Source organism: Chiloscyllium plagiosum, chromosome 9, assembly GCF_004010195.1.
Source record: "Chiloscyllium plagiosum isolate BGI_BamShark_2017 chromosome 9, ASM401019v2, whole genome shotgun sequence".
Lineage (NCBI taxonomy): Eukaryota > Metazoa > Chordata > Chondrichthyes > Orectolobiformes > Hemiscylliidae > Chiloscyllium > Chiloscyllium plagiosum.
The window spans coordinates 27,657,965-27,683,487 of NC_057718.1; the positions used below are offsets into that span (position 1 = coordinate 27,657,965).

At 39.7% G+C, this 25,523-nt stretch overlaps 1 protein-coding gene across 2 annotated transcripts in view; it reads right to left on the minus strand.

Annotated features, from left to right (window-relative positions):
* Positions 1 to 25,523, minus strand: part of ppp1r21 (protein phosphatase 1, regulatory subunit 21) — a 103,970-nt gene that overhangs the window by 67,177 nt on the left and 11,270 nt on the right. For both annotated transcript variants that reach the window (XM_043695616.1, XM_043695615.1), the window contains exons 5-9: positions 11,953 to 12,117; positions 10,331 to 10,389; positions 10,139 to 10,233; positions 6,962 to 7,014; positions 3,664 to 3,813 (exon numbers count right to left, since the gene is read on the minus strand). In XM_043695616.1, coding sequence (XP_043551551.1) covers positions 3,664 to 3,813; positions 6,962 to 7,014; positions 10,139 to 10,233; positions 10,331 to 10,389; positions 11,953 to 12,117 — 522 coding nt within the window. The remainder of the gene's footprint in view (positions 1 to 3,663; positions 3,814 to 6,961; positions 7,015 to 10,138; positions 10,234 to 10,330; positions 10,390 to 11,952; positions 12,118 to 25,523) is intronic.

Genomic DNA, 25,523 nt, shown 5'->3' on the forward strand with positions numbered 1-25,523 from the left:
CTGGAGCGTCGGAGGCTGAGGGGTGACCTTATAGAGGTTTTACAAAATTATGAGGGGCATGGATAGGATAAATAGTCAAAGTTTTTTCCCTGGGGTTGGGGAGTCCAGAACTAGAGGGCATAGGTTTAGGGTGAGAGGGGAAAGATATAAAAGAGACCTAAGGGGCAACTTTTTCACGCAGAGGGTGGTACTTGTATGGAATGATCTGCCAGAGGATATGGAGGAGGCTGGTACAATTGCAACATTTAAAAGGCATTTGGATAGGTATATGAATAGGAAGGGTTTGGAGGGATATGGGCCGGGTGCTAGCAGGTGGGACGAAATTGGGTTGGGATATCTGGTCGGCATGGACGGGTTGGACCGAAGGGTCTGTTTCCATGCTGTACATCTCTATGACTCCAAGAGACCAAGTGTTTAGGGTAAGCTATCAGCATTGGCTGACTGGCAGAAGGCAGAGAGTAAAGATAAAGGGGTCTTTTTCAGAATGGGAGCCAGTCTAGAGTGGAAGTCTGCAGCAGACCAATGTTGGGATTACAGCTATTCATGTTATACATTAACAATCTAGTCAAAGGAATGGCATTGTTACCAACTTTGCAGATAAGACAAAGATAGGTGGAAAGACAGTGTTGAGGAATCAGGAGGCTGGAGAAGGACTTGGACATGCTCGGAGAGTGAGCAAAGTAGTAACAGATGCATTGCAGTGTGGCAAAGTGTGAGGTCATGTACTTTGGTAGAAATAGAAGTATAGAATCACAGAATCCCTCATGTGGAAACAGGCCATTTGGCCCAACAAGTCCAGTGACTCTCCGACGATTAACCAACCACACCTATTCCCCTACCCTATTACTCTACATTTCCCCTGACTAATGTATTGAACCTACACATACTGAACACCATGGTCAATTTAGCATGGCCAATCCATGGAAATCGGAACACCCAGGGGAAACCCACACATACATGAGGAGAATGTGCAAACTCCACAGTCACCCAAGGCTGGAATCGAACGCAGGTCACTGGCACTGAGGCAGCAGTGCTAACCACTGAGCCACCATGCCACCCTAAACTACTGTCTAAACAGCAAAAGGCTTTAGAAATCTGAAGCACAAAAGGGTCCGAGGAATCTTAGTTCAGGATTCTCTTAAGATTAACATGCAGGATCAGTTGACGGATTGGAAGGCTAATGCAATATTACCCATTCATATTGAGGGGGCTAGAATACAATAGCAGGGATGCACTGGTAAGGTTGTATAATGCTCTGGTCAGACCACATTTGGAATACCATGAGCAATTTTGGGCTCCGTATCCAAAGAATGACATGCTAGCATTGGAGAGGGTCGAGAAGAGGTATACAAGAACAGTCCTGGGGATAAAGGGCTAGTCATGCTGCGCAGTCGAGGACTCTGGGTCTGCACGCAATGGAGTTTAGAAACGGACATCTCATTGAAATCTACAGAATACTAAGAGTCCTGGTTAGAGTAGATGTGGAGAAGATGTTTCCACTAGGAGAGACTAGGACCTAAAAGCACAGCCTCAGCGTGAAGGGATGACCATTTAGAACTGAAGAAGAGAAATTTCTTCAACCAGAGGGTGGTGAATCTGTTGAACTCATTGCCACAGTTGACTGCAGAGGCCAAGTCATTAAATGTATTTAAGAGAGAGACAGATAAGTTCTTGATCAATAAGAGGATCAAGGGTTACAAAGGGAATGAGACAGGAGAATGAAGTTGAGTTACTGTAAACCTTGATTGAAGGGCAGAGCAGACTTGATGGGCCGAATGGCCAAATTCAGTTTCTATATCTACGGTCTTTTTTTTATTATGGTGTGCATATTCTAAATGCTTTCCCTCCACTTGAAAATACATTTAAAAATTCAAAACATTTTCTTGCATATGTAAAATAATATTGAAGAATATTTGTTTATTTCACAGTGTGAAAGGTTCCTGGATCTGTCAGAAACTCAATTCTGCTTGAATGGAGGGAATTTTTAACAATTAAACTTTGTGACCTTAAAGTTTCATCTTTGTGCATGACAGAATGGTCACACTTTTGCCCTAGGAAAAGGGCATTATTTGATACAGCAAACATTACAATGGGAAATGTGTAAATAACAAATCTAAATCATCATTAATGTTGCTATGACTCTTAAGAGTACTTTCAACAAAGGTCCTGTTGCAATAATAGTATTTAACTTCCTAAGACAGGATACTCAGCCACTGTGTCAGAGCACCAATAAAACAAAAGATTGATCAATGCTAAAGGAGAGGCAAACCTGAAAGGTTCATCAGCATTTACATATCAGATGGATTTCACAGTGGGGCTGCTTGAATTGGTGCTATTTAATTCACCATCTGGAGACCATTGGAGAGGAAAATAAATGAGACCATAAGACATAGGAGCAGAAATTAGACCATTTGGCCCATCACATCTGCTCCTCCATTCAATCATGGCTGATAGGTTTATCATCCCCATTTTCCTGCTTTCTCCCAGTAACTTTTGATCTCCTTGGCAATCAAGAACTTATCTGTTTTAAATATACTCCATGAACTGGCCTCCACAGCTTTCTGAGACAATGATTTGCCCAGATTCACCACTCTCTGCCTCAAGACGTTTCTCCTTATCTCCGTTCTGAAGGGTCTTCCCTTGATCCTTACACTGTGCCCTTGGGTCCTCCTCTCTCCTGCCAATGGAAACCTCTTCCCAACATTCACTCTATCCAGGCTATTCCATATTCTAAGTTTCAGTCAGATCCTCCCTCATGTTAATGTGTGTGCAAGCACACACAAGACATTAAAGAATAGCCTAGTAGCAATTAATGTATACAAAATTGTCTTGTTAATTAAGCAAGACTTTGGAACTGAAACATGAACATATGGCAATACAATCTTCCAGTCTATGACCATTACAATGATAGTCATGTTGATGGTTGAAAGCTATTAATACACAAAACACCAGAAATTAAAAGAGATTGCAAAGTAACACTATAAAAGAAACAATAATAGAATATGAAAATATTTCTAATTTGCTTAGGCAAAGGAGGCATTTTCTTCCACCAGTTGGTACAATGAGAAGAACAAAAGCTCATGCTCAATTGCACTGTGCCAATAATACCCACATACTTTTTATTCTTAAAAACAATTTGTGTTATAACCAGAACCAACTGAATTTATTACAAATGGACAGCATGGGTTTTTAAACAAGATCACTAACTTTTTGGCAATAAAAACAGTTTCTGAAATGGTGCATACAAAATGTCAACGCTGGCAAAAAAGCTTATTCACTGATCGTGCATTACAATGGAGTTCTGCTTTTTGTTCAGTTAACTGTCAGCTCTTTTACTTTCACAGAATATTTAGCCTCTTCCTTTATGTTAAAAAGAACATTTTTCTCTCAGATATTCCACAACTTTCTCATTAATCCTGCTAATACTAAAAAACCTTTTATTGACAATCTCTCCTGATGTTGCAATTTGGTATAATTCTCTCTGCAGCAAGAAATTTAATTATAGCTTAGTTAACAATATACGACATATGCAAAACACTTGTGGAACTTAAATGATTGTCCAATGGTTAAAATCTTCACTTGCACTATAAAGGTGATACATCATTGATGTTGCCATAATTCCCATTATTGGTAATATATTTCCCAATAAGTAGTGAAACATACCTTTTGGTTCAGTGGAGATATAGTGTCTGTTGCAGAGTCAATGGGGTAGATCTGAATTCTTTGCTCAGTGTAAGTATGAAGATTTAGCAATGCTCCAACCAAATCTCGAAGGAAAGCCAGTGCCTGTCCACTAACATCACGAGCTTTCAGCTGAAAGTCAACACAGTTTAGCGTGGAGTATAGCATGGCCATTCATTTTACATAGCACTACATAAGCAAGATGAACTAATGGCAAAAATACAGTTTGAAGAACATGATCTCATGGCTACCATGGAGACATGGTTAGAAGGAAATCAAAGCTGGGAGCTAAATACTGACGGATACATGATTGCTTTTGAGAAGGTGGGCAGGAAGGAAAGGCTGATACTTTATAAGTAAAAGATGGAATAAATAGGACAATGGAAGTGTTCTTGATTGGGAGAAGTGGCTTCCCTATGGGTGGAGGTTAAAAAATAACAAGGGGAAAAAAAGACACTGGTGGGAGACATCTAAAGGCTCCACATCTAACTTGACTGTCAGGCAGAGAATACAGGACAAAACGATGATAGGGAGGAAAGGCTGCACTTAGTCATGGATGGCTTTAATCTGCAAGTAGATTGGGAAAATCAAATTAGCAGAGACAACTCAGTGTACTCGTGACAGGTTCCTAAAACATTGCAGATCCAACCAGGGATCAGATGGTTTTGGATCTAGTAATATGTAATAAAGCAGATTTAATAAATGATCAAGAGTTAAAGATTTCTTAGTAAACAGTGACCATAACATGGCAGAACTTAGCATTCAATTTGACAGGGATAAATTTGAATTTGAAACAACAATGCTAAATTTTAATAAGGAAACTTCTAAATAAATGAGGAAAGTTGATTGGAGTAGATTGGGAAAAACAGTTTAACAGGAAAACAGTCGATGAATAATATCAGATGTTAAAGAAATAGTTCAAGATTCAACACAAAAATATATCCCAGTGAAGGAGGGGGACATATCAAGGTAACCAAGAAAGTGAAGGATAATGTCAAATTGAAAGGAAATGTCTTTTAAATGTTGCAATTGTACCAGCCTCCACCACTTCCTCTGGCAGCTCATTTGATACGCACACTACCCTCTGCATGAAAACGTTGCCCCTTAGGTCCCTTTTAAATCCTTCCCTCTTACCCCAAGCCTATGCACTCTCTAGTTCTGGACCCCCACGACCCAGGGAAAAGACCTTTTACCCTATCCATGCCCCTCTTGATTTTTAAACCTTGATAAGTTTACCCCTCAGCCTCTGACACTCCAGGGAAAACAGCTCCAGCCTATTCAGCCTCTTCCTATAGCTCAAACCCTCCAACTCTGGCAACATCTTGGTAAATCTTTTCTGAACCCTTTCAAGCTTCACAGCATCCTTCCTATAGGAGGAAGACCAGAATTGCACACAATATTCCACAAGTGGCCTAACCCAAGTCCTGCACAGTTGCAACATGACCTCCCAACTCCTATACTCAATGCTCTGACCAATAAAGGAAAGCATACTAAACGCCTTCTTCACTATCCTATCTACTTTCGATTCAACTTTCAAGGAACTATGCACCTGTACTCCAAGGCCTCTTTGTTCAGCAACACTCCTTGGGACCTTGCCATTAAATGTATAAGTCCTGCCTTGTACATCCACAATATAACATCCCAACTCTTACACTTAATGAAGGCAAGCATGCCAAATGTCGTCTTCAACCTGCGACTCCACTTTAAAGTATGCACCTGTTCTCCTTATCTACCATAAGCTGTTGCTAAACCTACAGACAGCATTTAGTAAAGTATTACAAAAATTGTTCTCATTCAGCTGAAAGTAGACCAAGCGGTTTTCAGCTTATGATGTCAAATGGATCACTGCTGCATACAAATTGCTTCTCGTCACGAGGCCTCCTCTACACAACTCATTGAATTATTGGTGTTGCAGCTAGGTCAGCAGATTCTTACTCCAGTTGACAGAAAGAGCAAAAAGATTATGTAAATTCAGCCAGCAACAAATGCTTCTGCTTTGCAGCTGACTGCCAGATACGAGTCATTAATTGTGTATTATATGGGAACTAGTCCAAAACTAAAGATAAGCTTAAGTTATGACAGGACATGAAAGAGTCAGAATTTTGGTCACACCAAGGCCAGGTTGGTTTTTCTTCATAAAAAAAACTAGTTTGATGTGTCTTCACAACTTCTTTTAAATGTCACTTATGCAATTAGTAGTTATTTCTCAAGTTACATACACACCACTAATGTTAGGCCTCAGCTATCGAAGCCCATACATCGTTTATTTAGCTCCAATAAAGAGTATTTTTTTGTTGCCTAATCTACAGAGGAAACATATGTTCAAAGCCACATTGGCTGGGGTTTTCAGAACTGATTTAAGTCCAACACACTGCTACGTCAGCTGTAAGTTATCTGCATCATTTCCTACAAAAGAATAAAAAGGAACTGGCTGGCAGTAACAGACGTTTGAAAAATGCTAATTCTGTCATTGAGCATAAAACTAGTTCTAGAATTTCATTTTTGTCATTAAACCCAGGGACAATTCTTTGTTCTTCTCAATAATAGTGAGGACATTTTATTAAGCAAAAATGATTGTTGATTAAGAATATCATCAACAAAGCACAAGTCCAGCCTAAATCCTCAAAATAATAATCATTCAATTATGAGGCAAGTTAAGCACATGAAATTTTGTGCTGAACATTAAATAACCAGAGGTGAGAAATATTAAGTACAAACCATTAAGTGTTTTAGAAAAATATAAATTTCACATGAAAACTAAACTGAGTTAACAAAATGAGACCATTTCACCACTTTTCAATCTCAAAATTATTCACAGCCTGCTCTAATAACTGCATATTTCTTTCAAGAGTACTGTGCACTATTCTTGAAGGTTTTAAAATACATTGGTTTATTTTTAAAAATCTACTTTTTAAGAAACGCTGTAAAGCACTTAGTAAAGTTTAGTATAGAGAGAGTTAGTGGCAGTTATCTTTTCCCTTGGATGGGGTTTTTCAAGACTTTGGGGGGGGGGGGGTGTGGCAGGCACATTTAAGGTGAGATGAGAGAGAGATTTGAAAAAGATATGAGGCAATTTTTTTTAAACAGAGAGGGATATGGGCCAGAGCAGGCAAATGGGACTAGTTTCGTTTGGGATTATGTTCAGCATGGATTGGTTGGACCAACGGTCTGTTTCTGAGCTGTATGACTCTATGACTTTAAGTTCCTAAACCACAGATTTAAAAATTATTTTAGGTGCAACAACTAATTTTTTTTGACCATCCAGTTCTGGATTACTCACTTGATGCCTTCTATCATGTACAGGTACATCCAATGTGCTGTATTCTGCACAACCTATATGGAAATGAGAGTTTGGATAAGTAAGCAGGTTTTAAGCATCCAAGAACACAATGAAAACAGTAGAAAGTACATTCTAAATTTCCATCAGCAATCCTGACAATCCAAATGATTAATTTGAAAGCTTACCACAGCTATCAAGAATACAGGTAAGAACAGATCTGTGCATGTCTAAGACATGGAATATGAAAGCTATGGTGCAGAAAAATGGCTATTTTATCAGATCATTATTCACTATGTACTTTACAAACTCACAATTAGGCCAAAAGCTGCAACTTTCAGAAGTAAAAAGTACCTGATCTATCCAAAATATCCTCAAAACGCAAATATCTCAGAACATTGAAAGGTAAGTAAGCCATTTCATGCTGATGTTATGCAGTGGTGACTGATTTTTCACTAACAAGATGTGGTCATCAGTCCAAAGAGATGATCTAACTTGCCAATGAGAAATAGGTGTATGCAGTTGAGTGCCAGTGTGATGCCAGGTACTTCGACCACACATGACTGGCTGATCAAATGCAACATTTTCCACTAGTTGGTTAGAATGGGCAATACACAGATCATACTCAACCAGTTTGAGCTTGTAAATCCCAAAACGACATGTCTACTACTATATATAATTTTGCACTTGGGCAGCATTCCTCCCAGAACGCTAATAGCAACACTAACAAACAAATTAAACCACAAGCTCATATCATAGCATGATAGTTGGATAAGGCAGGGACTTATTTTCTGCAAGCAAGGGAAAAACATTCAAGCCTTACAATTGTTTTGAATTTCTTCAAAGCGTGGGAAGCCTATAGTTCCCTGTTGCTTTCTTCATGGCAATGCTTTAGCCAGAATCAATTCGACAACCAAACACCACCACCCCCCACTTTACTTGTGTAGCATATGTCAGCAACAATCAACACTGAAGCAGCAGCATTAGAAGACCTCATTATGAACATAAGTACTTGGAGAGGATTAGGTCAATCAGCCCTTTGAGCCTGTTCCACTATTCTAGATCATACACCTCCAATGATATTTTTCCATATAATCCCAATATGCAGAATGTCATTTGCATTGAGATAAATATTGACCTTGGTCTTACACATACCCATTGATCAAGCTTCCACAGCTTTTCTGGACACAGAATTCCAAAAACTGACAATCTCAGTGGAGAAATCTGTCCTAATCTCGGTTATTAACAGGCTGGTCCTTATTTGGACCCCATGTCCCCTGGTTGTAGACCCCACCGTCAAGGGGAACTTCTTTTTTGCATCCACTCTATTTCGCCTGCGTACATTTGAAGAAAATCACCAATCATTCTAACAGAGTTGAGAGAAGACAGAGTTAGTCTCCTCAAGCACTTATACTTGCAACCTTCTAGCCACAGTCTGCAAACCTGAGAATTCACCTTTCTTCCTACTGTTTTATTTTTGTTAACCAATCCTCAATCCATATTTTTACTCCATATGTACAAATTTTAATTACTAGCCTCATGTAGGATCTTACTGAAAGCATTCTGAAAATCTAAACATCCTAGATTTCTAAACAAAAAGGCTCTCTTCCCAAAATAAATTTTCTCAAGCCCAAAACATTTAAGTGGAAATTTCATCATGATCGTTGAACTGATGTTCAACTCAGTACTACTCAAAATTCAAATAACCACTTTGCAAGGCTGATAATCACACAATAACCAAAGACTATGCTAAGAAAACTTCAGTAATTTTAGAATTGCATACAGAGAACTTATTTTACAAGATACAAAACAAAGAATACTTACTCACCTGTCACCATTCAGCTAAAAAAACACATTGGAATACTTTACAAAAACGTCTGAATTTGGTAGTCAAATTTAGTATTTGACCACAGGAAAAGGCATTAGTTACAGTATCCTTTATTACTAAGGATAAAATGTCATTGCTTGAGAGCTAGGTCCCTATTTAGTAGTACCTACTTAAAAATACATGTCAATATCAGGGAAGAACGAGGGCAGCACCTTAATCTGTGCTGGTACAGTGGAAATGTATGGACATCAGATAAGTGCATGATTGGGCCTAACTATGAATGCAAGGCAAACATATAGTTTACATCTTATGTGCCCGCAGAGATAAATTGGATCAGGGAAGGAAAAAATGTTTAATATTTTATACAAGGCAACAAAAAAGTTATTTAACCATTCTGTAGCTTTCAAAGAACCTAACTTTTAAACAACTGTGGAAAGGACAGCAATCCAAAAAATTAACATTTTATAATTCCAAACAAAAGAAATAATTTTTCAATAATCTTTCAGTTAATTCAATGTGAAAACCACCTTTTTTCCTAAAATACCAAAGCTCTGGGCCATCTTTACTTGAATTCCTAACCCACACTGCAATTTACATATATACAGTACAAACACGATTATCCGAACATCAATTATCCGAACAAGATCTCAAGGTCCCGAAAAATGGCATTAGGCAACACAGCATTCAGTTATTGTTTAAAACAGCATTATGGGGTGCATTACCAGATAACAGAGATATTCGAGTAACCGGCACTCAAAATTATCGTTTATGATCAGATTGATTATCTGAATGATCAATTATCTGAACAAAATACTCCCCGTCTGTCTTGCTCGGATAATCGAGGTTCTACTGTAGTCACTGAATAAACGTGTTGACTGGTGCAAAGTCAGGAGGCAGTTTATGAATGTGTTATACTTGATGAATCACACCAGGGTTGCTAGCATGCGGCAAATCTTCTCAATGCTTGGACTGGGTTTGGGGATCGGTCTTTAGAGCAACACTTGCAGAAAAATCAGCCTGAGGTGGCAGTAATAGAAAAGATAGGTGTAAAAATAATTTCATTTTTTTGAAATTGCAGGTCACTGTTTCCAGTACATGATGGTTTAAATATTTTCATTTTATTCATCTGCCTTTAACAACCTACCAAAACCTTGATTTTTAAAAATAGTGGGACCTTATAATGCAATGAAATTGAAAAAAAATTTTCCTGTAAGAAAGCTGATGGCCGCAAGAATTTTATAATTAATTTAACCCAGGAGGAGTAAAATTAACAACCACATTCTTATTGAAACTAACTCATGCCTTGGACTCCATTGAAAATACTCAATTGCACAGGAAGTAGTCATACTCACTCGTATCATTAAATGGCACCTTGTCTTGAATAATACTTAATGACTGGTCCAAACGGCTACTCAGATCAGTATGGATATTCTTTAGCTGTTGCTGGCTGCATTGAAAACGATGAAGTATTAAATGTTTCACAATGTTCAATGCAAGTCTATCAGTAATAACCAGTAATACAGCACAAATCATAACTATCTTACCATTCTTCTGTCCGAAGCCTACAGTCCTTTGCTTCTCTTTCCAAGGATTGTGATTTCACCTGTGAGAAATATTGTATGTTTTTGAAAATGTTTATGAATCTTTTCCAAAGCCAAGCTTAAAAAAAAATCCATCTGCACAAGCAGCTGATCATCACTTTAAAAAAAGTGAGCTTTAATCCCTGCTCTTGTAAACTACAGTTGTATCTCCAAACATGCTTTCCTGTCCAAAGTCCCGAAATCATGTTTATTACGTTCCAAAAACATCTTTTCAGAAACTCACTTGAATTTTACAATCAGGGCTTTGTTCACCATAATAATGAAACTGCTCCAAACTCACAAACATCTCGTTATTGTCAATTTCCTTTCTCTGTTCTCTCTATAAAGCTTTAACACCACCTCAAAAACCTCTTTAAAAGTGGTCCCTTTATTGCAGCTCAGTGGGCTTGCCTTTTATTGGCTTCATTCTTAACTGTCCGGTCATAGATGCAACAAGTTTCTAATGGGGTGACCTTATTGACATGACAAGATTTCTAAGAGACTTGACAGGATCGGCAATCTAAAAGGCTGTTTCTCCTTGTGGGAGAGTCTAGGACCAGAAGGCATAATCTCAGAACAAGGAATGGCACATTTAAGACAAACAAGAAGGAATTTCTGCCCCAAAGATAGTGAATCTGGGATTTTGTTTTTAATCCACAGATGACTGTTGATGCTGAATCATTAAGTATATTCAAAGTTAAGATAGATAAATATTTAATCAGTCAGCGAGTCAAGGTTTATGGAGAAAAGGCAAGAGTGTGGAGTGGAGGATTATCTGATCAACCATGATCTCATTGAATGAGCAAAGCAGAGCCGAAAGAATGAATGACCTATTTCTGATCCTATGTTTTATGGTCTTACTATTAACTTCACAATGGACATTAAAATATGATAACATGGAATGGACTGAATGCCTCAATTTACTGGGATTTATTTGACTTTTAATAAATGGTTTAGTATTTTGCCCAGCTGGGACCTAAGTTAACATTTAACAATATTTGCCAACATTAGCAAAGGTCCTTAAAATTGATGTTTGATATGATAGGAAACAGAAATCTTGCATTCTTCAGCCCTACATCATTCTATGAACTATAGGTGTGCTTCTTGTGCAGTTACTTGGAACAGCTTTGAGAACAAAAAAAAACAGAAATTGCTTGGAAAACTCAACAGCATCTGTAGAGAGAAAGCACAGTTAATACTTTTGTTCAGTGACCCTTCTTCAGAATCGATTAAAGCTAGGAAAAGGATGGTACGTGTGCTAAAGATGGGGTGGAAGAACAGACTAAACTATAGGCAGAATGGCGCTGACAGAAAAGAGAAAGAGAGAAAGAGAGAGAGAACTTTGAACTCAAAGTTCATTAAACTGGCAAATGCTGTAAGCTATTTTGAGTTCAGGTCTTCAAATACCAATTTGCAACAGCGTAAAAGGTCCTGCTCGAATGCTTTCCTCAAGTGTGGAAAAAGCAAATGAAGCTCTGGAATGCTGTCTTGTTCTTGTGCACACCAATTCATTCCCAGAGCTAGCACATGAGAAAAGAGCGAAGGGAGCCACATTAGAATGAGAAGGATACATGTTGAAATTTCACCTCTAAATTTGCTTTGTCATTTTGAAGTTTTTCTATGGTATCCATGTACTTCATCTTCAAGCCATCTATCACAGCTTTATGTTGCATAGCATCTTTCTCCAGTACCAGTAATCGCTCCCTGAGGTCAGTTTCAGTTTGTCTGTGTTTTGCTTGTGCTTCTTGTATCTGCACAAAGAAATACAAAACAAAATCTCAAACACAGATACTGAGATTGCTGGCTTAACACCCCCATCTGCAATTTCCCCTCCAAACCACTTACCATCCTCACTTGGAAATATATTGCTATTCCTCACTGTCGCTTGGTAAAAATCCTGAAATTCCCTCCCAAAGGGCATCATGAGTCCACCTATAGCACATGGACTGCACTGGTTTTAAAGGGCAGCTCAATACCAACTTCTTAAGGACAACGAGGGACAGCAATAAATATTGGACATTGCTGGCAATGGGGCCATGTCCCATGAATGAATAAAAAAAAACTGTTCTTAATTATTGATATAGGAACAGAGATGAGCTGAACACCTTTCTTGTTCCATTTCTTTCAAATTATTTGAAGCAAACAATCTTACCGTGAGCAATAACATAACTCCACAATAAAGTACTCCAATTATTTTTAATGCTCCATTCAACTGTGACCTTTCATGCCAAATGTTTTAAACCAAAAAAACTCAAAGACAGGAACCTGTACAAATGCTAGTCATCAAGTTAAAAGATGTTCAAAAAGCTTTCAAAAAGTCAATATTGCATGCCTTATACCAGTAACTGCTATAATAATTTGGAGATGAAAGCCAGGTTGCAAATTTCAACTTCTCAAAAGTATCAATATAGCTACCCTGCAGTTTCTGTAACCATTACACCAAGCCCAGAATGAAAATAAACAAAGAAACCTTTAGGATAATATCCCAAGTAAACAGCAACTATGTAACAATAATTCAACTACTTCATTTGATACAGACCTTGATGTCTTTTCCTTCTCCTTGGCAGAAAACAATTGCCTTGAAACAGGATACCATAGACATCTCTGGTATATTGCCTGGCAAAACTTATAAACCAAAATTCACCAGAAGTATTGGAAAAGAAAACCTACATCCACCCTCTCCAAAAAAAAGTTACCATGGTGCACACAAACTTTGCATGCGATTTGAAGCATTTTAGGAAAAGCCCTTGCAAAAAGTGGTCTGGCTTACCAAGTTATGTTGCAAGGGAAAACCACAGTAGTGTCGCAGTCATGATACACGGATGCTCAAGAAATAAAACAAATAACTACTTTTCTGAACTAAAGGGCAAATAAAATAAATATAAATTGGGCAAAAAGCGAACACCAATCAATCAGCCACCACCAAGGAAGCGAACTTACAATTATGTAAGATTTGGAGATGCCGGTGTTGGACTGGGGTGTACAAAGTTAAAAAACAGGTTAAATTGGAAGCACACCAGCATTCGGAGTGCCTGATGAAGGAGCGGCGCTCCAAAAGCTAGTGTGCTTCCAATTAAACCTGTTTGACTATAACCTGGTGTTGTGATTTTTAACTTTGTACAATTATGTAGTTATTTTCACAACATTGACTTGGTGGACCATTCCAATGAATTACTTTTGAGGTGCAATCATTGTCCGCTGAATCATGGAAGCTAATTTGTAATATCCCACAAACAAATTCACTGTTGCTGGAGACTGCCATTGCCTCACGCAAATCTCACTTGCCATTTCAGTCCAGGCCTAGATGTTGTCCAGCTTTTGCTACGTATGGGCACTGACGACTTCAACATCTGAGAAGTTAAAAACGGTGTTCAACATTGTGCAGTGAACATCCCTGCTTATGATTTTAGTTTGGATGAAATTGACGAGACTGAAGCGCACCGTGCCTTGGACACAATGCTGAGGAACCCTGTAGTGACGTCCTGGAGCTGAGATGACAGACCAACAACTACATCCTTTTTTTTGTACTACCTATGACTTGAATTATTGGATCATTTTCCCAATTCCCACAATGTCACTTATCTTGGAGATCCTTGATGCCACACTGCTAAAATGTCAAGAACAGTTACTCCCCCTTATGCTGGAGTTTAACTCTTTTGTTCATGGTGGACACAAGCTCTATTGAGTTGAGGAATTGAACAGCCCTGGCAGAAGTAACAGCAGGTTATTGCTAAACAAATGGCACTTGATAGCACTGTCTGTGACCTCTTCCATCGTTTTGCTGATGATTGGGAGTGGACATGCTTCAATGTTTCACATACAATGAGGACAATGGAAAACAATGCAGCCAAATCACAACAAAAACAAGAGCCAGCACAGTAGTCAAAGTGAGTGAACGAGAAAGAAACATCTATGAGGACTACCTAGAAAAATCTGGTTTTAATCTTATTTCCTGATAACTGCCCGCACCTGGTGATCACTGAAAGTAGAGCACCATAGAATGAAAATCCTGGTTTTAATCCTAATATTACCATACACAAGGCTTGCATATTTATTACATAACATATTGATCACAATTAAATTTCAGACAGATAACATTCGTGCCTGATGACCAAATGTGTTCCTAAATCAAACAGTTTTTTTTTAAATGTTCCAGAGCTAGTTAAAGCACAGAGCTAAGGTCTTTATAAGCAAAAGCCACAACCTTATAAAGGTGTGGGCTTAATTGGAGAATACTGGCAAATTTTACTTCAAGTAAAGACAAATCAGTTTTTCAGAAGTTGGACAGCCAAAAAAAACCTGATGACCTAAAAACAATACAGGAGAAACAAAGATGTGTACACATGGAATGGTTGCTAAATGCTATTCAGGCAGCATTTGAAATGGGTCCAAATGTAAATCACAGTACTCTTGGACAAATTCCAAATGTCACAGAAATATTTTTTCCACAAACATTAAGCAGCTTCAGTAGAAGAAATTTCAATATGACCAATAATATGAAGAGTCTGAGAGACTGTCAAAAAGAGTTTCACTGTTTCTATAATGTTCATTCCTTGATATTAAAACTGAATTCAGAGATTAAGCAATTAAGCTGCACAAAAATTAGGGTCGAGCTATCAAGACTGGACTATATTTACTGTAGTTTTTCCAAATTAATACACAAATTAATAGGACTGACAAAATAATTCAACTGAAGGGAAAGTAGTTGTGTACAGGAAATCTCGATTGTCTAGTTTTGAAAATCAAGAGGACTTTCAAAATGCAAAATTCTCAAAATTAAATTATTTCGTACCAAAGAAATTACTTAGGACGAAGCCATTCACATTGCAAAATAATCAACTTCAAAAGAGCAGTATGCTTTAATTATCACCATTTGCAATGCAATCACTATTGTATTTTGATTCATGAAATGAAGACAATAATTGAAAATATACTGGAATAAACCTGCATTGTTAAGAAGTGATAATCCAAACAGGATTGAGCTAATCAGGCCACTTGTACATTTCCAATGATCAGGTTTTGCATAGGTCGTCAAGACAAATTGTAACAACACCCTTACATCGAGGGAGGGACAAGAGTTTTTTTTAAAAATGTAATTAGGTGACTAGGCCAGCATTAATTGCTCATCCAACAGCACTTGAAAGGGCGGTGGTGAGCCTCTGCTTGAACCACAGCAGTCCATGCAGTGTAGATATGCAAACAGTATAATTATGGAGGGAATTTCAGGATTCTGAACCAGCAATATTACAAGAATGGTAACATAGTTCAAAGTCAGAATGACATGCGACTTGAAGGGAATTTGCAGGTGATGTTGTTCGCATGCATTTGCTGCTCATCTTTCTCAGTGGAAAAGATCATAGGCTTGGAGAATGCTGTCTTAAGAGTTTTTGAGAGATTGTGCACTGCATTCTACAAATGGTGCACACTGTTGCTGAGCGAGTGAATGCTCAGTTAATGGATGGAATACCAATAAAGCAGGTTGTTTTGTCATGGATTAATCAACCAGAGACCTGTAGATGCTGGAAATCAAACTGCTAGAAAAGCTCAGGTCAGGCACATCTGTGCAGAAAAAGCAAAGTTGACATCTGGCCCAGTGACTCAAAGAAAGTTCTGAAGAAAGTCACTTGGTGAAGTGGCAATCTTCCCAACTGATTCCACCATATTCTGATTTGAGACATGTAGATATGGAAAGGCTTTAGGTACTTAGGAGGCAAGTTACTTGCCACAGAACTGCCAGCCTCTAAGCTGCTCTTGTATCTACACATATTCATTTGTTCTTTCCTAAACCACCATCATAAGTACCATTTCCTAGCTGCTTTCAATTCCAATGAAGGGCCACTAGACCTGAAATATCATTCTTTTTCTTTCCATCGATGCTGCTCGACCTGCTAAGTTTCCCCACCACAGTTTGCATTCATAATAGCTGTTCAGTTCAGTTTCTGCTACTTACAAGACAAAATAGCCAAAAGAAGCAAGACATATACTAAGTAACTCAAATATGAAATGGTATTTAGATGCAAAAGGTCAATCTAATCTATTTATTATTTCACCAAAACATAACTTGAAAAATGTAAGGATTAACGTTTAATTATATTTTAAGAAAGGTGAAACGTTAATATTAAATAAATCAATCTAAGACCAACTAAAAGAAAAGCTTTTATCCAATAAAACCCAAGATTTAATTTGGGGTTAAATCAGCTTGGGTAGCATGGTGGCTCAGTGGTTAGCACTGCTGCCTTACAGCGCCAGGGACCTGGGTTCAATTCCAGCCTCAGGCAACTGCCTGTGTTGAGTTTGCACATTCTCCGTGTCTGTGTGGGTTTCCTCTGGGTGCTCCAGTTTCCTCCCACAATCCAAAGATGTGCAGGTAAGGTGAATTGCCCATAGTGTTCAGGGATGTGTAGAGATTAAGTGCATTCGTCAGGGGTAAATGTAGAGTAGTAGGGTAGGGGGAATGGGCCTGGGTGGTTTACTCTTTGAAAGTGGGCAGCATGGTGGCACAGCGGTTGGCACTGCTGCCTCACAGCGCCAGAGACCCGGGTTCAATTCCCGCCTCAGGCAACTCTGTGGAGTTTGCACATTCTTCCCATGACTATGTGGGTTTCCTCCGGGTGCTCTGGTTTCCTCCTAGGAGAATTGGCCAAGTTAAATTGCCCGTAGTGTTAGATGAAGGGGTAAGTGTAGGGGAATGGGTCTAGGTGGGTTGCGCTTCGGCGGTCAGTGTGGACTTGTTGGGCCGAAGCGCCTGTTTCCACACTAAGTAATCTAATCTAATCTTTTAATTGGAAAAAATATTTCTATCAAAACGCACTATGAAATAGTGAGGCTTTCAGTGCATTAATTGAGTTCTTCTAAAAGTAATAAAACATTGATTAAATACTTTGAAATTAGGAAAGCTGTAAATTTAAATCCCAGTGCAGTCAGTTTACATGTGGATATGTATAGAGACATTCCCCGCCTTCAGTGAAAGGCAGAAAAATAAGATAAAATAAATGGGTAGGTATACACTTATTTCACAACTAGATACAGAGTCAGGCTACCATTTGCTTGGATCAAAGCCTAACAAAGACAAAAAAGGAACAAAAAAGTACAAATTCTCTAATGGCTTAGTCAGTTAAGGCCAGAATATTTTGGATCTACATGCCATGCTTTTGAATCCTTTTATCCATTTTGAGCAGTAGTTGTGGAAGTTACAATCAGCCTTAGCAACCCAGGGCTGAGAGATGGGATGCAGGACAAATCAAGAGAATTACAGTCAAGATTCTGTCACTAGCTTTTTAAAAAGCACGCATATGAATAGGATCAGACTTCGTTTAAATTCCTTTACATAATGTCCCCACCCTGCAGTCAAATTCCCCTATTACTCAAATGGGAAATAATCACTCAAGCAATTATCACATGTGGAATCATACCCATTGTAAGTTAACAAGAACAGAAATTGCTGGAGAAACTCAGGTCTGGCAGCATCTGTGGGGAGAAAACAGAAAACAAAGATTAGGATGGTGGTGGTAATGAAGGAGAGGTGAGCAGGTAAATAGAGATAGAGCACAGAGAGGGAGACATAGTCAAAAAGTGAGGCACTGGAAAAGCACAGCAGGTCAGGCAGCATCCAAGCAGCAGGCGAGTCAACATTTTGGGCATAAACCATTTGAATGGGTAGGCAATGAAGAGGCCTTGTTGATGACAAGACAAAAGAGATGCTAATTATGTGATGAGAGCCACGGGTTGGAGAGAATGGTAGGCTGTGCCAGCCAATCTTTCAGCCATGCCAAAATCCCAACCCCTACACAAACTGCTTTTGACATTGCATAAAGTGCCTTCTGGAAATCTAAGTACCAGCACGAGCACCAGTCTCCCTTCATACTAAGTATTACTTCCTCAAAGAATGCCAATAGATAGGGAAATCACGTCTGACCATTCACAAAACCATGTTGACGTTGCCTGATTACTTTGAACTATCCAGCTGCCCTGCAAAACTGCTTCATTAATAGCTTCCAACATGTTTGCTATGACAATTGTTAAGCCAACTAGCATATAGTTTCCTGCTTTCTATCTCCTTTACCTTTTGAAGAAGAGTAACACTCACTATTTTCCAACATAAAATAACCATCCTTGAAACTAGGGGGTTTTGGAAAATTAAAACCAATGTATCATCTATCATCAGGCCACTTCTTTTCAGACTCTGGGATGAAGTCCATCAGGTCACGGGCATGTATCACACTGCTCAGTCCATTTACTCAATAGTGGGCGGCACGGTGGCACAGTGGTTAGCACTGCTGCCTCACAGCGCCAGAGACCCGGGTTCAATTCCCGCCTCAGGTGACTGACTCTGTGGAGTTTGCACGTTCTCCCTGTGTCTGCGTGGGTTTCCTCTGGGTGCTCCGGTTTCCTCCCACAATCTAAAGATGTGCAGGTTAGGTGAACTGGCCATGCTAAATTGCCCGTAGTGTTAGGTAAGGCGTAAATGTAGGGGTATGGGTGGGTTGCGCTTCGGCGGGGCGATGTGGACTTGTTGGGCCGAAGGGCCTGTTTCCACACTGTAAGTAATCTAATCTAATCTAAAAAACCACTTCTCTGGTGTGATTAAGGCAAGAGTGGAGGTTCACATTCAGCAGCCACACCCCAAGCCCAATGTCAGATCCCTGGATTGAGCATTGTGCCTTTGAAAAGATAAGTTGCCTCAGAAAGCCTTAGGCAAACTCTGTGCAGGAATTTGAAAATTGGAAGCATAAGGAGGCAATGAGATGTTTATGACCTGAAGGCTAACATATTCCTTCTTAACTTTAATACTGAATAAGTAGTTATGGTATTTTTAGTGATATGAAATTGCAACACTAGGATGGTCAGTTTTGTTACTTCACAGGGGGAGACAGGGAAGTAGTAGGCAAATAGTTAGTGTCAACTGGTTCAACAATAAGCCTAAGTGATAAACAGCCACAAGTAGGAGCTCTTATTGTGCTGTGATTGCACCCCTACCACAAGACCAGAAGGCCCAGGTTCAAGTCCCACCTGTTCCAGAGGTGTTGTAACAAATCAAACAAAATACAAAAATAGAGTGTATTTGTGGCACAACAGTAGTGTCAATACCACTGATCCAGGAATCCCACTTCCTCCAGAGGGATGTGATAGCATTTAGTCATAGAGTCATACAGTTGTACAGCACAGAAACAGACCCTTTGGTCCAACTCATCCATGCCGACCAGATATTCCAACCTAATCTCGTCCCACCTGCCAGCTCCCGGCCCGTATCCCTCCAAACCCTTCCTATTCATATACCTATCCAGATCCCTTTAAATGTTGCAATCGTACTAACCTCCACCACTTCTTCTGGCAGCTCATTCCATACACCCGCAGCGTGAAAAACTTGCCCCTTACGTTTCTTTTATATCTTTCCCCTCTCACCCTAAACCTATGCCCCCTAGTTCTAGACTTTCCCACCCCAGGGAAAAGACCTTGTCTATTTATCCTATCCATGCCCCTCAATTTTGTAAACCTCTATAAGGTCACCAATCAGCCTCCAATGCTCCAGAGGAAACAGCCCCAGCCTGTTCAGCCTCTCCCTATAGCTCAAGTCCTCCAACCCTGGCAACAGCCTTTTAAATCTTTTCTGAACTCTTTCAAATTTCACATCTTTCCAATAGGAAGGAGACCAGAATTGTACACAATATTGCAACAGTGGTCTAACCAATGTCCTGCACAGCCGCAACATGACCTCCCAATTTCTGTACTCAATACTCTGACCAATAAAGGAAACCGTATGAAACACCTTCTTCACTATCCTATCTATCTGCAACTTCACTTTCAAGGAGATATGAACCTGCATTCCAAGGTCTCTTTGTTCAGCCACTCCCTAGGACCTTACCATTAAGTGTATAAGTCCTGCTAAGATTTGCTTTCCAAAATGCAGCACCTCGCATTTATCTGAATTAAGTTCCATCTGCCACTTCTCAGCCCATTGGCCCACCTGATCAAGGTCCCGTTGTAATCTGAGATCACCTTCTTCGCTGTCCACTACACCTCCAATTTTGGTCTCATCTGCAAATTTACTAACTTTATTTCTTATGCTCACATCCAAATCATTTATATAAATGACGGAAAATAGTGGACCCAGTACCGATCCTTGTGGCACTCCACTGGTCACAGGCCTCCAATCTGAAAAACAATCCTCCAACTCCCTCTGTCTTCTACCTTTGAGCCAGTTCTGTATCCAAAAGGCTAGTTCTCCCTGTATTCCATGAGATCTAACTTTACTAAACAGTCTCCCATGGGGAACCTTGTCGAATGCCTTACTGAAGTCCACATAGATCACATCCTCTGTTACTTCTTCAGAAAACTCAATCAAGTTTGTGAGACATGATTTCCCATGCACAAAGCCATGCTGACAAACCCTATTCAGTCCTTGCCTTTCCAAATACATGTACATCCTGTCCCTCAGGATTCCCTCCAACAACTTGCCCACCACTGACGTCAGGCTCACCGGTCTATAGTTCCCTGGCTTGTCCTTACCACCCTTCTTAGACAGTGGCACCTCATTAACCAACCTCCAGTCTTCCAGCACCTCACCTGTGACCATCGATGATACAAATATCTCAGCAAGAGGCTCAGAATCACTTCCCTAGCTTCCCACAGAGTTCTAGAGCACACCTGATCAGGTCCTGGGGATTTATCCACTTTGATGCGTTTCAAGATATCCAACACTTCCTCCATTATAATATGGACATTGTTAAAGATGTCACCATTTATTTCCTTATATCTATATTCTATATCTTCCATTTCCTTTTCCACATTAAATACTGATGCAAAATACTCATTTAGTATCTCCCTCATCTCCTGCAGCTCCACACAAAGGCCGCTTTGCTGATCTTTGAGGGGCCGTATTCTCTCCCTAGTTACCCTTTTGTCCTTAATGTATTTGTAATAACCCTTTGGATTCTCCTTAATTCAATTTCCAAAGCTAATTGTCCCTTTTTGCCCTCCTGATTTCCCTCAAAGTATATCCCTACTGCCTTTATGCTGTAAAGATTCACTCAATTTATCCTGTCCATACCTGATATATGCTTCCTTCTTTTTCTTAAGAAAACCCTCAATTTCTTTAGTCATCCAGCATTCTCTATACCTACCAACCTTTTCTTTCACCCCAATAGGAATATACTTTCTCTGGACTCTCGTTATCTCATTTCTGAAGGCTTCCCATTTTCCAGTCGTTCCTTTACCTGCGAACATCTGCACCCAATCAGCTTTTGAAAGTTCTTGCCTAATACCATCAAAATTGGCCTTTCTCCAATGCAGAACTTCAACTTTTAGATCTATTCTATCCTTTTCCATCACTATTTTAAGTCTAGTAGAATTATGGTCACTGGCCCCAAAGTGCTCCCCTACTGGCACCTCAGTCACCTGCCCGGCCTTATTTCCCAAGAGTCGGTCAAGTTTTGCACCTTCTCTAGTAGGTACATCCACATACAGAATCAGAAAATGTTCTTGTGCACATTTAAATTCCTCTCCATCTAACCCTTAACACTACGGCAGTCCCAGTATATGTTTGGAAAGTTAAATCCCCTACCATGACCATCATTTATTCTAACAGATAAAAGATCTCCTTACAAATTTGTTTCTCAATTTCTCTGACTATTAGGGGGCCCATATGCAATCCCAATAAGGTGATCATCCCTTTTTTATTTCTCAGTTCCACCCAAATAGCTTCCCTGGATGTATTTTCGGGAATATCCTAAGTACAGCTGTAATGCTATCCCTTATCAAAAACGCCATTCCCCCTCTCTTGCCTCCCTTTCTATCCTTCCTGTAGCATTTGTATCCTGGAACATTAAGCTGCCAGTCCTGTCCATCCGAGCCATGTTTCTGTAATTGCTATGATATCCCAGTCCCATGTTCCTAACCATGCCCTGAATTAATCTGCTTTCCCTGTTAGGCCTCTTGCATTGAAATAAATGCAGTTAAATTTATCAGTCCTACCTTGCTCTCTGCTTTGTCCCTGCCTGCCCTGTTTGAATCGCTTCTGTTCTCAACCGTACCAGTCTCCGATTGATCTCTATCCTCACTATCTCCCTGGGTCCCATTGCCCACCTTACTAGTTTAAATCCTCCCGAGCAGCTCCAGCAAATCTCCCTGCCAGTATATTAGTCCCTTTCCAATTTAGGTGCAATCCGTCCTTCTTGTACAGGTCACCCTTACCCCAGAAGAGATTCCAATGATCCAGAAATGTGAATCTTTCTCCCATACACCAGCTCCTCAGCCATGCATTCACATCTGCTCTATCCTCCTATTTCTGCCCTCACTAGCTCGTAGCACTGGGAGTAATCTAGTTATTACTACTCTAGAGTACCTCCTTTTAAAATTCCTGCCTAACTCTCTCTAATCTCCCTTTAGAATCTCAACCTTTTCCCTTCCTATGTCATTGGTTCCAATGTGGACAATGACCTCCTGCTAGCCCCTCTCTCCCTTGAGAACACTCTGCACCCTCCTTGATCCTGGCACCAGGGAAGCAACACATCACTCTGAATTTTTGCTGCTGGCCACAGAAACATCTGTCTGTACCTCGGACTAGAGAGCCCCCTAACACAATTGATCTCTTGGAACCTGACATACCCCTCATTGTATTAGAGCCAGTCTCAATACCAGAAACTTGGCTGTTCATGCTACGTTCCCTTGAGATCCATCACCCTCTCCATTTTCCAAAACAGTATACTTGTTTGAAATGGGGATAGCCATAGAAGACTCCTGCACTAACTGCCTAACTCTCTTACCTTTCCTGGAGTGAAGCCATCTATGTGACTGTATCTGCAACTTTTCCCCCTTCCTATAACTGCCATCCATCACATCCCCTTGCTCTTGTATATTCCTTATTGCCTCTAACTGTCTCTCCAACCAATCGATTCGATCTGATAGGATTTGCAACCAACGTCGTTTATTGCAAATATAATCCACAGTAACCCATAAACTCTCCTTAAACTCCCACATCTGACAAGAAATACATCTCATTGCAAAGGCCATTTTTGCTCCTTCACAATCTACAGACCCTGAAAATAACACCGTCTTATTCCTCTACAAAACACTGCTCCAGGTTAAATTAATAGTTATGGCTTATATTTTAAGTTTAATCAAGAGACATATCTCAAAAAACATAATCAAGAAAGAACCCACTCTACTCGCTACTACAGACTTTCTGTCGTCCACACTTAAAATATCCACTTATCTGTTTCTGTGCAGTGACCTCTCCCAAACAGGTTCCGCCAAGATTAGTTGTGAATTTCACTGGTTGTTAACTTTCCCAGATGCACTCAGATATCCAGCGATACATGAACACAAACAGCAAAGGCAGTAACTATGCAGGTTCATGGCTCTGTCAGTTTCTCTCTCTCGCACTGACCTCACCATGTGCTTCCTTTGTCTGTACTGCTTCCTTTTAAGACTGCTGTTGGTTTTTTTTCTCCAAAGTTCCAAAACAATGCAACAGCTTACAAAACAGTAATTGTTGCTCCTAGAATTCGAGGAAATCACCTCCAACACCTGAAATACCTCAAAAAGAAAAGCAGCTGTTACAACCAGAAATTTTTCCCGTCCTCCATCTTGGATCTGAACAGCTTAGAAAATATTTAAAGTGGCGGAGTCCCGAACTCAGAAGGTCCAGATTCAAGTCCCATACATAACATGGAACAGGAGAATCGACGTTTCTGAAGAAGGGCTTATGCCCGAAACGTCGATTCTCCTGTTCCCTGGATGCCGCCTGACCTACTGCGCTTTTCTAGCAACACACTTCCAGCTCTGATCTCCAGCATCTGCAGACCTCACTTTCTCCTCCATACATAACATGTCTGAGCAGGTATCTAAACTACCACAAGTGGACATGATTCTCATAAGCCCTTTTCCCTCTTCAGCTTAAAACAGCAAAAGCTTTCTGGCCAGTGTTACGCAACCTTTTGCGCAATTACATTAGATTACATTACAGTGTGGAAACAAGCCCTTCGGCCCAACAAGTCCACAACGACCCGCCGAAGCGCAACCCACCCATACCCCTACATTTACCCCTTACCTAACACTACAGGCAATTTAGCATGGCCAATTCACCTGACCTGCACATCTTTGGACTGTGGGAGGAAACCAGAGCACCCGGAGGAAACCCACGCAGACAGGGGGAGAACGTTCAAACTCCACACAGTCTGTCGCCTGAGGCGGGAATTGAACCCGGGTCTCAGGCGCTGTGCGGCAGCAATGCTAACCACTGTGCCACCGTGCCGCCCACAATTAAGTGGGTTCAATCATGTTTTCCAATAGATCAGAGCCTATTATATCTGCTGCTAATTGAAATGACAAGAACAAAAGCAGTAATGAGTAAAGTAACAAAACTGATCATCCTTGTGTTGCAATTTCATATCAGTAAAAATACCATGGCTTAATCCTCAGTATTAAAGGGAATATTTTAGCTCTTAGATCATAAACTTCTTGATTGAAAATTTTAGGAGGAAGGAAACAATTCTTCAAACTCCTGCACTTAACTTTTACTTTTAGCATTATGACCTCCTTTGCATGCCTCTTCTTACTCAATTATTGATTACATATAATCAAATATTTCAGCTTCACACTCAATCCCCTTGAAAAATAACAAAGGAGATAGATTTTGAGGTGCTCTTGGTCACTAACCTGATTTCCACTTTCCTCTATTTTTGAGATTACTTATTTTCGGCTCTTAAAGAACACTGATGTGTTATACATTAAAAACCCTGTACAATCCATGTTGCTAATTTTAAAAAGAAATTCACCAAGTTACGAGATCTGAGTGAAAGTTTAGCAATGCTTTTTGATATGAAGTTTTCAGAATTTGCACTGAATATGTATTAGATAGCACATTGAACACAATAAAGCAAAGTACTTCAAAGAATGAATTAATAAACTACATTTGACACACATCCAATATTCCCATGTGTGATCAAGATCTTAGCCAAAGAAGTATATTTTAAAGAAAATCTTTAAGAGAGAGATATGGAGGAAATGCCTCATGATTGAAATTATAGGATATAAGAATTTAGTATTCATTTAATTTATCTATATGCACTTGCACAGGATTTCACATACTTCACAAAATCACCAAAACTGAAGGGATTGAGATTTTCCTAAATACAATTAAGTCAGCAAATGGCACAAA